This window comes from Macrobrachium nipponense, chromosome 20 (genome assembly GCF_015104395.2).
Source record: "Macrobrachium nipponense isolate FS-2020 chromosome 20, ASM1510439v2, whole genome shotgun sequence".
Taxonomy (NCBI): domain Eukaryota; kingdom Metazoa; phylum Arthropoda; class Malacostraca; order Decapoda; family Palaemonidae; genus Macrobrachium; species Macrobrachium nipponense.
In genome coordinates, this window is record NC_061089.1 from 38,009,720 (window position 1) to 38,025,081 (window position 15,362).

General features: G+C 42.7%; 1 protein-coding gene across 1 annotated transcript in view; it reads right to left on the reverse strand.

Moving 5' to 3' along the window:
- Positions 1-15,362, reverse strand: part of LOC135224963 (uncharacterized) — an 85,740-nt gene that overhangs the window by 42,913 nt on the left and 27,465 nt on the right. The window contains exon 2 of the mRNA XM_064264273.1: positions 559-644. Coding sequence (XP_064120343.1) covers positions 559-644 — 86 coding nt within the window. The remainder of the gene's footprint in view (positions 1-558; positions 645-15,362) is intronic.

Here is a 15,362-nt window from a genome sequence, read left to right on the forward strand (position 1 = left end):
GAAAATACAGAAAATTAGTGAATGTTGCTCAGTGAAGAATAATGTGAATAGGTGAATTTTTCACAAATAATGTTTATATATATTCCATAGAGAAATCAGCGAATTGGTGAGTCTGTGAATCCCGAACTACGAATAGGCAGGGTCGATTGTATATACGTACAGGCAGTCCCTGGTTATCTGTGTTGCGGTTTTTTGGTGCGTGTCTAGTGATGAAAATGTGCCAATTTCCACTTATCCACATCAATAATAGGATATTGGCACCAATACATACCTAACAGAGGTGCTGATCTCTGGTTATCAGCACTGATACCTGGTTATCAATCCCAATAAGCACTGAAAATCACCAACTTTCAGTTTTAAGTGATCTTCACTTCTTATCACACTGTCGGAATGGAACTCCCGCCGATAACTGGGGACTGCCTGTATTAGAATTTTCTTGCCATCTCATTCATACAATAAGATGCAAATTATGTACTATAACTAACCTGCCATCACACTTGTGCAGTAATTGAAAAATACCAAATCCATCTCTAAAACATAATGGATTTTATTCCTTACCTTCATCACCAAGACTTAACAAATCTTCTGCTAAATCCTCAGAACTTTGTTCGCAGCCACTCCATGCTTCACCATCATCGTCAACACTGACAAAAGAAGAAAATAAGATAAAACTGAAAAATTCCATCACATATGACATTTTAATAAGAACTTAAAGATAAACTAAAAACTTATACATGACAAAACACACACACACACACACACACACACACACATATATATATATATATATATATATATATATATATATATATATATATATATATATGACTGGTAAAAATGTTCTGTAACAACAGAATTCCATCTAATAAAAGGAGCCCATAAAAACACCAAAATGTAGAGAGAAAAGTACTATATTTCAGAGACTGCTGTCTCTCTCTTCAGGTATATGACATTACTATCAAGATAGGTGTAGCTAGCAACCTATTCTTAAGAGCCTTACGAATTTGTTCCCCAGATTTCCTGGAAAAAGAATTTGAACTAATTCGCAAGCAACTTTCATCTTTAAAGTATCCTGACCATATAATTGAGAAAGCAATTCAAAAAAGCAAACGTAATTTTCTACCGACCCCCTAAAGACAAGACTAGAGACACACCCAACAATAAAATAAAAATTCCCCACCTGGAGACGATTAAGAGAGTAACTCACACCCTTGGGAAATCCAACCCTTTTGCATTTACCTACCCAAATACCTAAGCCAAATCCCTGATTAACGTCCAACAAAAGACATCTCCCAAAGACTCTGGGGTATATGAGATCCCATGCCAGGATTTACAGGTAAATCACTTCCCCAGAGATTAATACAAGACAAACGGTCTGTTAGGTATGGACAACAGAACTCGGCTATTTTCAACCATATAAATGAACATAACCATAGAATAAACTGGAATATGTCACATGTAATTTATAGCAGCAACTGCCGGTACAAGAGTCAAATGATGGAATTGGCCTTAATAAAAGAGAAGCAGGTAATGAACATCTCAAAAGGGGCTTGGATATCAGATATCGTCGACGCAGTGTTCATTCAACCAACGCTTAAGAAGATAAAAGGAAGATTATCAGCGGGGGTGACCTAAATTGGCTTACTTGTGGACAAATCTCTTGGTATAAATACCACCTTTTCTGTAAACTTTTCTCATTCATATACCTGAAGAGAGAGACAGCAGTCTCTGAAATATAGTACTTTTCTCTCTACATTTTGTGTTTTTATGGGCTCCTTTTATTAGATATATATATATATATATATATATATATATATATATATATATATATATATATATATATATATTATATTATATATATATATATATTATTTATATATATATATATATTATATATATATATATATTATATATATTATATATATATATATATATATATTATATATATATATATATATATATATATATATAATATATATATATCATATAATATATCTATATAGTATATAATATAATATCTTATATATATATATATTATATATATAATCTTATTATACTAATATATATATATATATATATAATTATATATATATATATATATATATATAAATAAATATATATATATATATGTATAATATATTATATATCTTATATAATATATAATATATATTATATACATATATTATATATAAGGGATTTTGACGAACGGAAAATCTATTTCTGGGCAAGGGTTCATGTCGCCCAGTGAAATAATCCTTAAGTTCATTATTTCTTGGTAAATGATACTAACATTATACCAGAGAAAAAATAAAATCAGGAGGATGTCAGAGTAACTGACTCGCTCACCCTAAATAAAAGTGTGTCGGTATATAGCTGGGGCGAATGAGACCACTACCACGAACCTCTTGTCATTTAGAATTCTCCTTCATCAAAATCCCCCTCCTGAGAGAGCTGATACACAGTCGGAGTCAGCAACTACTACTACTACGCTATGTACACGCCGACTGCAGCGCCTCTGGTGGTCATCCTTGTCGTTAGATGCCAATCTTGGGCTGCAGGGCGGGGAACAGGGGGGGATTTCACTGGGCGACACGAACCCTTGCCCAGAAATAGATTTTTCCTTCGCCAAAATCCCTTTTCTGGGCTCAGTTCGTGTCGCTTCGTGAAATAGTACCAGAGAATTAGCACAAGATTGGGAAAATAAAAGAGAGAAAGGTCTCAATAAAACAAAGGAAGTAAAAAGGGAGTAAATATAATTTGATTGAAAGCTTACCAGTTATCATAAAATAAAGTTAACTCAAACTAATGAAATAAATATATACAGTTAACCTTAAAATTACACTTAAACTAACTTATGATAACTTATCTAAAACAAGTGAGGTTCAAAAATTAATACATTAAAGAAGAACACTCACTGAAAGTTACATATATGTAAATGAAAATTATATCAAGCGTCTCAAATATATTGGTGTGCTTCCCTAGCATAAAAATAAGGGGAGCAACACCGATGGTTACAATTAATATATACAATACAGTGGACCCCCCGTATTTGCGTTCTCCAGATTCGCTGACTCACACATTCGCGGATTTCTCTGGGGAACGTTTCCCTGCATTATTCACGGAAAATTCGCGCATTCGCGGTATTTTTCTATGATAAATATCCATACATTCCTGGTTTTATTGATGAATTTCATCATAAAATGCACTTTTTGTGATAAAACTATTAAAAATACCATGTAGGAACATTTTTAGTGGGTTTTTCTTGAGTTTTAACTAACAAAATAGGCAGTTTTTAGCATTTTCATAGGGGTTCCAAACATTCGCGGGTTCTAACTATTCACGGGGGGGTCTGGTACGCATCCCCCACGAATAATACAGGGGGACCACTGTATAGTTGTGGGTGCCCCTAGCAAAAAAATAAGGGACACACCACTAAATATCCTTCTAAGCAGCTTAGGCTGAAGGACCCAAAGAGCATAACGGTAGGTTAGGTGCATTATTAGTTGAGGCAGGTAGAAAGGAGATCTGGATCTTCAACTACGACTACTAAACAGTGTCAGGGGAAACTATGTTTCCCGCTACCACTGCCGGAAATTTTAAAGATTCCAAGGACTTTAAGTAATGACGCTTAAAAACTGTCGGCAATTTCCAGCCTGTATACTTCTTTAAGTCATCAAAGTTCATATGCTGGAAATAATTAATGGAGGTGGCTACTGCCCTGATGTCATGGGCTTTGGGGAATGATTCAGGATTTGCTTGTTTAATAAAGTAGAGAATTTGTTGCCTAATTCCCTTTATTGAAATAGTACCACCTTTTTCCCTCATGAAAAGGGGGCCTGAGGATGTAGAGGATGTCCTAGACAGAAAGGCTCGTAAGGTCGTCACCGGACAGAGAGAAGGGTCTTGTGGAAGAGGGATGACCTTCCAAGGGGCCCACCTCATCAAAGGATCCTCATTCTTTGCCAGAAAACTACGATCTGGAAATAGCAAAACTTCTCCTGAGGGGAGGAATTCTATGTGTCCAGCATCTCTGGAAAGCGCAGACAGTTTTGATATTCTGGCTCCTGAGGCCAAACTTAGCAAGAATAGAGTTTTCCTCAGTAGCATTATATATGTACAAGAAACGTTGTCAGTGTCTGAAGCCAGTTTGAGAACGTCATTCAAGAACCATGAAACTGAAGTAGGTCTTTCAGAAGGTCTAAGCCTCGCACAGGCTTTGGGAATAGACGTAAAGTAGGAGTCTGTTAAGTCTATTTAAAAACCAAACTGAAAGATTTTCTTTAAAGCTGACTTATTAGTTGTAATAGTACTAGCTGCTAATCCTTTTTCGAATAAAGATCTGAAAAAGGATATAGCTAGGTTGACTGTCATGGTTCTGGTGTTTGTTTCCTTCAGGAAAGTTGCTAACTTCTTAACAGCAGCATCATACTGCCTCAAAGTTGATTCTCTCTTATCTGATTCTAAGAAAAGAATATTTTGAGGATCAATATTAGATCTCTTTTAGACGCAAACTTCATGTAGTCCATAAAGTTAGGGTTTTGAGAATTCCTGAGGAAGCGAACACTGTCCTCATTTGTACTGACTGAGATAATTTGGGATTGGGGATCCGTCGAGGTCGGAGACCCAATTCCAGAAGCAGAGGATACCAGTTGCTCTTGGGCCAGTCCGGGGCTACTAGAGCTACTTGTCCCTTGAATGTCCTGAGTTTGTTCAGAACTTTCAATAGAAGATTCACTGGAGGAAAGATGTATATCTTCTTCCACTGATTCCAATCTATGGACATGGCGTCTGTGGCATAGGCCAGAGGGTCCAGGTTGGGGGCCACATAGCAAGGGAGCTTGTGGTTCACTTGAGATGCAAAGAGATCTACTTGGAGACCTGGAACGCTCCGGCATATCCACTGGAATGAGCTCTTGTCCAGGGACCACTCTGATTCTAGAGGAACTGACCGAGACAGGGCGTCCGCTATCACGTTCCTTACTCCCGCTAAATGGGTGGAGGATAGATGCCATTTGTACTTGGTTGCTAGAGAGAAAATGGCTATCATGACATGGTTCACATTCTTTGACTTGGATCCTCCCCTGTTGATGCAGTTTACTACTACTGCGCTGTCCAAAACCAGCTTTATATGAGAGTTCTTTGCTGGTAGAAGCCTCTTCAGAGTAAGGAATACTGCCATAGCTTCCAGTACATTTATGTGAAGCCGGCGGAACTGAGATGACCAAGTTCCTTGAACCTTCTTGAATTGGGAATATCCTCCCCACCCGCTTAGAGAGGCGTCTGTGTGAATAACCAGCGCCGGAGTGGGAAACTGGAGAGGAACTGATTTGGACAGGTTCCTTGTCTCCGCCCATGGCCGGAGACGACTGCAAAGAGTCTGCGGGATTACTGACAACTTGTCTCGAGATTTGACATTTGCTCTTGAGCGCCAAACTCGATTATGTCCTTCAGTTTTGCTTTCAAAAGAACGTCCGTTACTGACGCAAACTGGAGTGAACCTAGGATCCTTTCCTGGTTTCTCCTTGACGTTCGTTTGCATTTGAGGAATTGCCTTACTGACTTGGCTATTTCTTTCCTTTTGACCGACGGAATTGACAGAGTGTGGGAGGTTAGGTCCCAATGAATGCCGAGCCACTGAAAACGTGACTCCAGTGTGAGCCTGGACTTTGCCCTGTTTATTTGGAACCCTAGATGTTCCAGAAATTGGATTACTTTGTCCGTGGCTCTGAGGCATTCCTCGACGGTTGTTGCCCAAATCAGCCAATCGTCGTGGTACGCTACTACCATTATCCCTTGTGATCTCAGTTGTTGTACTACTGCTTCCGCTATTTTCGTGAATACCCTGGGGGCTACGTTCAGCCCGAAAGAGAATGCCTGGTCTCCCAACCTGAAGCCTAGGTATGGGCGGAAGTGTCTCGCGACTGGGATATGATAGTATGCGTCTGTAAGATCGATAGAGGTGGTGACCGGCCCACGGGAAGTAAGGTCCGCACCTGTGAGATGGTCAGCATTTTGAACTTGTCGCAACGAATGAATAAGTTTAAACAGGACAAGTCTAAGATTATTCTTCTTTTTGATGAGCCTTTCTTTGGCACGCTGAATAAGCGTCCTCGAAACTTTAAATGCTTGACTCTTGACACTACTCCTTTCTGAAGGAGCTCTTTCGCATAATCTGTCAATTCCTTTGTTGGTAGTTGAAGGAATGATTTGGATGGAGGGGGACCCTTGATCCAACTCCATCCCAGCCCTTTGGACACAATGCTCTGTGCCCAATTGCTGAATCCCCACCTGTGACGGAAGAGAAACAGCCTCCCTCCTACCTGAGAGATCTCACTGCTGTTGTGCAGGGCGTGCTCCGCGCCCTCCACGGAAGTGTTTCCCCCTGTTGGTTGCCCTTCCGCCACCCCTCTGACGAAAGGCACCCCTAGCTCTGCTTCCCCTTGCAAACCTGTTAATGGCTTGAAAGGCCTGGCTTTCAAACACCGGGTTGAAAGCCGGGGAAACAGCGTAGGAGGTCGAGGGCTGGTTTTGGGGAGTCAACAGGAGGATGGGTTGGTTCTGACCTTTTGCTGTTGCCGGTTGCACAGGCTGTGAGACCGGAACTGCTTGAACGAAATGCTGTTGTTGCTGCTTCTGGAAGGGCGGGAACTTCCTGGTCTTTTTAAGCTTCTTAGCACCGGCAGGAGGATTCTCAGGTTTCCTCTTACTGGAAAGACCCCAGCGCGCCCTAAGGCTTTGGTTAAGCCTGGTCGCTTCATGCTGCACTTCATTGACAGCTGATTCTGGGAAGAGGTCAGCTCCCCAGATAGTGGAAGAAAGCAGCTTGTTCGGCTCATGCCGAATAGTAGCTTCCTGCAGGACATGTTTCCTGCAGTTCCGCCTTGCTACCACAAACTCGTACAGGTCCGATTGTACTGTCTGAGTTTGTGCTTTTGCCAGCAGTTTGAACAGAGGTTCCGAGCCGTATGTCAAGGCTGCAACCTCCGTCATTACCAAGGCATTTAATGTCCTGCCTAACCTAGTCCTTGCCTCAAATTCGGCGTTGATAAGGTTATCAGGCAACCTAGGAAGTCTCTCGCCGAACTGATCAATGGCACAGTCCGGCTTGAGCTTTCCTACCGTGAACGTGGCTGGCAAGTCTTCCCAAAGTTCCCCAAAGGCTGGAAAGAGTGGGGACGTTGGGTCTGATTCCCTAAGCTGAGGGAGAGGCTCATCCTTCATGGCAGCTTGGATGGTGACCTCAGCTATCTTTGTTGTGAAGGGGAGAGGTGCCTCCTCCTCCGTAGCAAAGATTGTAAAGGGACTCTTAAATGCCTGGAGCTTGGTATTGGTACAATCCTAATCTTCCAGGAATCGTACCCATTCCCTTTGAGCCTGCTCTCTGCTGTATAAAACAGTCTCTTTAGGGATCTTGTCTTCCCTATTTAGAGCTGCCTCCGTCAGTCTAGCATATCCCATGAAAGGTGGTTGCAGACCGGCGGGATGGAACTCGAAGTCCTCAATACGACGAGTTCCATAATCCGGGATAGAGATCATCCCATCCTTGAAGGGAGCAAAAGCTGCTACCCTCCAAGGATTGCTCATAGAGAAGGCGGGAAGGGTATTGTAGTCAGGCAACGAGGCAACTCCGGGCGCCACTGCCTACGGGTAAAACGGCTGGCGGAGCTTGGCTCAGCCCTGCCAGACGATTCTCCTGGTCCGTCAGACGATCAGAAACATTCTGAATCGACTGGCCGGACTGAGTCAATGAGGTGGAGATCTGGGCGAACATCTGATCAAACCTGGTGTTCATCAGAGATCCGACCATGTCTCCCACCTGTTGCATGACCCCTGCCGTGAACGCAACAGGATCGAAGGGACCAGCAGGACTGGCCCCGACAGGGGTCATCGGAGGAACTTCGGTAGAAGAAGAAGGTACTGGCTCGGCGGGAGCGCTGACCTTCTCCTTAGAGGATTTACCTCTAGACCCTTTTGAATGCGAAGAAGTCTTCGCTTTCCCTGCTCCGGGATGGTGAGCCGTTGACTTATGGGAAGAGGAAGAAGACGACGTCCTCTCCAGGGTCTTCTGCTCTCTTTGTCCCTTTACCTTGGGAACTACTGAGGCAGTAGGCGTCCTAGCAGGGATCTCTGATCCCGTGAAGCCCTGGAAGGAAGTAGAGGAAGGGACAGGCTAAGAAGATCCAGAGGCGTCCAAGGGAAGCCCTTGGGCGCCCAACAAACCCACCTCAACCAATAACTCACCTCCACCTACCGTCATTGGCTCAACATTGAGGTCCAGCGTCGCGACGTCCGCCAAGATGTCCTGGCCTCCTCCTCCTTCTATGAGGGCCTGCTCCACCTGTTGTTGGATGGTAGAGATCATCAGAGCTGCTACGGCGGGGTCCACATATCCAGTCGACTTCCCGCCTGGGAAGATGTGGACAGCCATACTCTTGTCCAAGATATATGGCTGCCCCTTCGGCGCGTTCTTGCCGAAGCCACCTACCCAGGCCTTCAAGGTAGCCGACGCGGCGTCCTTGACAGAAGCAGCCTGAAAAAGAGGGTCATTGTGGTCCTTACAACGAAGCCCTGAGGATGAATCATTAACATTGGAGCTTAGAACTATAAAGAAATATGATGCAAATTTATGTGATAGTATAATAAGGGGGTCCTCGAGTTACGATGTTGATCCGTTCTTACGATGCGTCGTAACACGATTTTCAGCGTAAGTCGGAACATTGAAAAATACCACATGATTTAATGTAAATACCTATCAATAACAACGAGAGAACAATTCCTTACCTTTATTAGTTTGATTGGCTTGCACACTGGAGAGGAAGCTGCGGTGCTGGAGAGACTGGGGGAGGTTAGTGAAGAGAAAAAGAACCTCCAGAAGTTGCTGGAGATGCTGAGGCAGGTGATTCAATTATTAGACCACTACGCTGCTTAGTTATCACTGTCGCTTTCATAGGAGCAGATCCTTTCACATGTTCAACGATGCGCTCTTTATCTTTGATAATGGTAGCAACGGTCGAACGGCTAAGGCCAAGCGAGCGGCCAATGTTTGTTGGCGTTTCTCCCTTCTCAGATCGCTTTATAATGTCCACTTTAATTTCCATGGTGATGGCCTTCTTTCTTCGATGCACTACCATCAGAAGAGTCCGCCTGCGCTTGGGAGCCATAACAAAGAGCAAAAAGTTACAAAAACGATACAACACGAGGGAGAGAGAGGCAGTGTAAACAACCAAAATGGCGTATGGGCGAGGAATGAGCGTAGCGAAGCGACGCCGTCCTCTCCCCCACAAAGCGTTATTCTTATTCCGCCGTGCGCCCGGAACTAGTTCGCGTTTGTTTGACGTTGGCTTACGACGCTAAACCGCGTAAGACGGAACGACGCAAAATATTATTTTTTATATTTTTATGGGGGCGCGTTCGTAACCACGAAACATCGTAAGTCGAGACCAGCGTAACCCGAGGACTTACTGTACCAAGAAAGAAAGAAAGAAAAAAAAAAACCTCAACTCCGGTATATACTTAATCCGTCCAAAAACTGTTCCACCAGCTCGTAGCAGATGGAGCAGGCTTCGTGGTGCCAGACGATCAGGTCCTTATGGCGGACGGCACAGGGAGCGTGGGACCTGCAGACCTCATGCCCGCAGGGGTCCTGGAGGACGGCGTGGCACCCAGCCTCCTGACAGTTGGTAGCCTGTAAGTGGATAGATACATAAGTATCAACGTTATACACTAACAGAACCACTTATGCTGCTCCGCTGCATGCCGGAGTAGCGAAAAATTTTTGGGCATAATCCTCCCCTGTAATCCGTGTGTGTGAGAGTCCATGGGACCGGTAAACTGGTTGAAATCCCCGCCGGTGTACGCTGGAGAGGGAAATTTAGATAAACCAGATACCTTTCATACACCTATAGCTGAGTTTCAAGGAGGAGTACGACACGCCGGAGAACGAGAGAGGATTACCCATAATTAAAACTAAATAAATTAAATTAAAGTTTGGAGCGTGTAGCTCCGTCGTAAAACCCCTCTGCCAACCACCAGAGCACTCGGATAGCAAGCGGGCGCTCCGTCAGCAGACGAAGGGGACTATGATACATAACGGGGAAAGCATGTAAGACCGACCAATCCCGCTTTTCCTTAAAAAGCTGGCGGAGAACCCTTCCGCCAACAGCCGGGGTGCTCGGATAGTAAGCGGGCCCTCCGTCAGCGGACGAAGGGGACTATGATCACTAACGGGGAAAGGGAATCGTACAAAAGGAACGCCGGAGAAGGACTGATGCGGGCAGAGGGGGTGGCCAACCCCCCCTGATCACACCGGAACTCCCCCGAAGTTCACAGAGAACATGGACGGTCCAGTAGTACCCCTTACAGTCCATAACTCCTGTGACCCCCTTAAAGGTGGGGGAGGAAGGGAGTGGTGCTCGGATGGTTGCTATAGCGACCGTGAACGAGCGAGGACAGACCCCCCCTCCGTGAGGGAGGAGGGGGAGGGGACTGGGACTAGGGCGACCAGTGGCTCGACGCGAACGCAGGTGGACCATGAGGTGATGATGCAACAAAACCTAACGTAGGTCGAGCTGAACACGTGAGTGTGAGTGGACCAAAAGGCGATAATGCAACAAAACTAGCCTAGGCCAAACTGATCGCCCGTAACATGCAACCCCTAATAATAATAATAATAATTACATCGTAATAAAGAGAGAAAGGAACTCATGAGTGAAAGAGAAAGGGAACGTCCAGGAGAAGTAGGCTAATTCCCCTAAGGAAACAAGCTGACTACTCAGGAGCTGGCCTTAGCCGACACTGGACTAGAAGAGACATAATAAATAGTAATCACTCAGAAGCCTAGACACCTAGACAAAGGGACATGCATGCATGAACACTAATCTAAGGCATAGGCAATGGATTTCCGAATAATACGATGTAAAGCAATAAATACTTGGGTGGGAACTTGTGTATCACGTGAAAGAACCCACATATAAAGGTAAAAACACACTGGAAAGATACCACGGTATGGAGGACCGTGGAACCTAACTGAACACGAGGCGAGCCGGCGAGGCCGCCATGCGCCAGACCAGGAGACTATTATTGAACCTAAAAAACGGTAAATATAGCTCCTGGCTGACAAAAAAACTAGTGTAAAACCTTTCGGGGTACTTAACTTAGCTGCGGCGATAGCTGCAAGTTCCATGGTAAGTATTAATCCAAAGGAAAAAAGCACAAAAACACAGAGGAAAAAAATGGCGTGTGTTTCCAAAGGACTAACGAAAAAGGATATCCACCAGAGGCGCTGCTGTCGGTGTGGTACATAGCGTAGTAGTAGTAGTTGCTGACTCCGACTGTGTATCAGCTCTCTCAGGAGGGGGATTTTGTTGAAGGAGAATTCTAAATGACAAGAGGTTTGTGGTAGTGGTCTCACTCGCCCCAGCTACATACCGACACTCTTTTATTTAGGGTGAGCGAGTCAGTTACTCTGACATCCTCCTGATTTTATTTTTTCTCTGGTATAATGTTAGTATCATTTACCTAGAAATAATGAACTTAAGGATTATTTCACGAAGCGACACGAACTGAGCCAAGAAATATTATATATATATATTATATATATATATATATCTATAATATATATATATCTATATATATATATATATATATATATTATATATAATATATTCTATAAACTTCTATCATGGAAATGGAAATGATTACCCTATCATACTACATACTACACAAACTAAAAAAAGAATCTCCCCCAGCTGGCAAACTAAATATGACCCCCTTTGATGCAGTAAGAAGTTATTTAACAACTTAGGATGAATGCTGAAAAATAATAAAGATCCTTGTTGCTCAGGTTCCCATTAATTTTCCATCATTACCATATTCATACAACTTGGTTAAAACTCATAAAGATAATCAATCTCTTGAGATCTGATTAGCTCTCTAGGCTCTTTCTAATAAAAAGTTCCAAACTATCTTACAAAACAGCAACCACCACTGAAAGGAACCACCTCAGGCAACTGTGTATTTGTTTAAATCATTAAAAGTATGGGAAAATAAAAAGCCATTGGTATTTAATATTTACAAAAGTATCTTTTCAATCAGTACTATTAAATATCTCAAAAATTACCTGTAGAATATTGGATTTACCACTAGCAGACAGTTAAATTTTCAGGGTAATTACCCTTTTGAGATTATGATGACAAAAACTGTCATGATTCATTTGAAATTCAACCAATGAGATTCTGATGTGAAAAATTGGTCAGTGAACATTTTCTTAATCAAATGTGCCAAAAATGATAAAGAAGCATGAGAGCTATAAAAATTGAAAACTGGGCATATGGATGTTTGTTGTTGTCACAGAGACTGGTAGGCAGGGCTTACAGTGCATACATGTGCAAGTGCAACGCTGCTGTAATGAACATGTTATATTCGCATTAATATTTGCTGTTTGGCAGTACATGCAGTCCCCATTTATTGGCAGACTCAGTTAATGGCGATCCAGTTTTATGGGGCTTGTCTAGTGCCATAAAATCCAGATGAGCTTTCCAGTTTATTGGCACCATAAGGTGCTGATAATAGTTTTTATGGCTCATATCATACCTAACAGGGCGGTTGTAATTTAACTGGTTATGGCGGTTTTCACGTTATCAGCACCCTACCGAGAACAGAACCCATGCTGATAACAGGGGACTGTCTGCACTAGTAAATTTTGCTGAAGTACATTTCAATTCCTGCTAGAGTAATAGGGGTTGTGTTTTCCAAATGAATACAACCATCCCCTCAACAACCCAGAGACCAGTAGTTGAAATGTCCCAGGATGTGAAATTGTTGCAGTAACAACCTCTAAGGGCTGACATAGACTTTGGTCCCAGGTGTGAGATTTACCCTTTGTGCCTCCAAACATGAGTGGGTAGAATCAAAGTCAGTTCTCTTGGAAATAGAGTGGATGACCATGAACAACCAGAGCTTGCACAGATTTAAATCTGTGCATAATCAATTTCGAGAAGAATCTCCTCACACCGCTCACCCTGCCCTTGATTACCAGCCCATGCAAACTGCTACTGGTATCACTTGTCTTGTCTCGCCACGAAAAAGCAGCTACAAGAAAATTTTTGAGCTTTCTTCTGAAGGGCTACCTTCCATGCCTTCTTTCTTTTCACATAGTCTGGGGTGGAGGAAGATTTGGATAAGGAGAAGAATAAGGATGACAAGGAGAATAATGATGTTGAAGAAGAAGACATCAGAGAAGCCCTTGTGCTCTTCGGTTCAAGGGCTTAGGAGTTGGCCATGGACACTAGGCTTGGAGAAGTAGGAATCCCCCGCCTCTGAACACATTTGCACAATAAGCCTGGTCTGCAAAATGCTCCCTAACCCAAGTGCTGTGAAGGGGATACTGTACAGGTAGACTATACAACAGGTGGAAGGGCAAAGGCTGCAGCTGGCATGGAAATGAGGAGGAGGAGAAATAAGCTGTGTTTATTACCTTTAAAAAATACCCTTGTCACCTTCCTCCTCCTTGAATCACATATTTTGCAATAGAATGGAGACCACTACAAATCAGAGACCCTCAGCACACTTGGCCTCGGCATGCTCAACACGAAGACTGAGGGTCAACAGGAGATGCAGACAGGAAATGTGTCTACTACATTCTATCATGTCCAGGGCACCTGCATGGATCACCCTTGAGGAAAGGAGAATTTTAAGGCACCTTCTTTTACTTTGTTGTTCATTATACAGCTGACAATGAGATTTGATCTCTAAAAATATCTGAAGCATTTATTTTTCAATACCTGCTGATGAAAAAATATGGCAGGAGTTTAAAAAACTAATAAGGAAATAGTTCACATAAGAATGCATCAAGATTTTGCTCACTGGTAATATTTTCTATGTGGTTCTTTAACTAATACAGTATTGCACAGGTATGTAAATATGAATTTCTTGTCTATCATATATTACATGTCTTAGTCTTACGTTTGATCCTTTAACTTTCCTGAATTTTTGCCCTCTTGATGTGTTGTATGATATTTTGGAGATTAATACTGTTCTCACAATACATATTACTTTTCTGGGTCGACCTGTGTTCGCCGGTGAAAAGGTCCTTCTTAATACTTTTCTGATATAAATAATTTCCAAATATACCAGAGAAAGTTAAACCATTGGTATGCAGAGGTTACTACCCTCGCGCGAGCACCTCAAGGGCGTCGTGTATAAAGAAAGGGCGTGTGAAAGCCACTAAACACAGGTCATCTTCCAATTAGATTACTCCTTCGTCAACATATGAACACGGGATGTGCCGACACAACGGTCTCCACCACACCGCTCCGACTCACCCAGTCCCCGCCCGATGCGAGCGCCATCTCACATCCTTCTTTTGGACTCGTGAGCGTTGTAATTGTGCGAATCGTGTCTGTATTTTCCTACGATTTCTGGATTTATTTCATCATGGCTGAAGCTCTACCTTCACCTGGACCAATGTTAAGTACCATAAATTCTGTTTTGCTTGTAAAAAACAGCTTATGAAGCGGTATTTCACACGTAATTTGGGGGTATTTTTATGCATGGTACCGGCCATCGCGCACAACCGATCGTAAACAAAGCATGTTGGTTTCGTATACCCCTACGTGTAGTTTAAAGATAGCTTTAGCTTTCCTTTTTAATGCCACACTCGATAGTTCGTCTCACAGAGTGTTTACTGTGCAGATTATATATGCAGTTTAACTGCAGGAATTTATACGTATTTGCACAGTTTATAATTTTGGACCTCACGAGTCCCGTTATTATTATAAAGTAGTCTTGTTTAAGCGAGGAAGAGGGCTCCTTTGGACAGTCAGAAGTAGTGCATATTTATTAACATCTTACATGTCCAAACAGTATTTAAAACGTTGAGAAAATTCTTTACGGTTTTAGTCTATAAGGTGAAATACCGCGTCAGACCATCGGGCCGTGGTTACGGTTGGCCTTTGGTGGTGTTTTACGCTAGGCCTCTCTTCCTCGCTTACTCATGTCCTTATTTATGAATATCAGTGTATGTAGGTTATGGTTTATCATAAGGAACTGGTCGTTCATATTACGAAGTGTATTAAACTATTGTCTAGTACTGAAAGAGGCTGGAGACATCCCCCTCTTTTCAGTTACCTTGTAGTAGCCCGCTCGAACAATATTACTAACAAGGTTGGATTATTTCCCCTTTTGTTGGAGTCTAAGTTAAGGACTATCTTAACAGTTCTAAGTACATAGGTTACAGAGAATTGGGGAAAGATGTCCCCCTTCCGTGTGCAAAAGAGGCTGGATTAATCCCCCTCTTTCGTGACCTGATTGTACTTTAAGCTTGCCTTTGGCTACGTATTAAGGTTATTAGGCTTTAGGTTTAA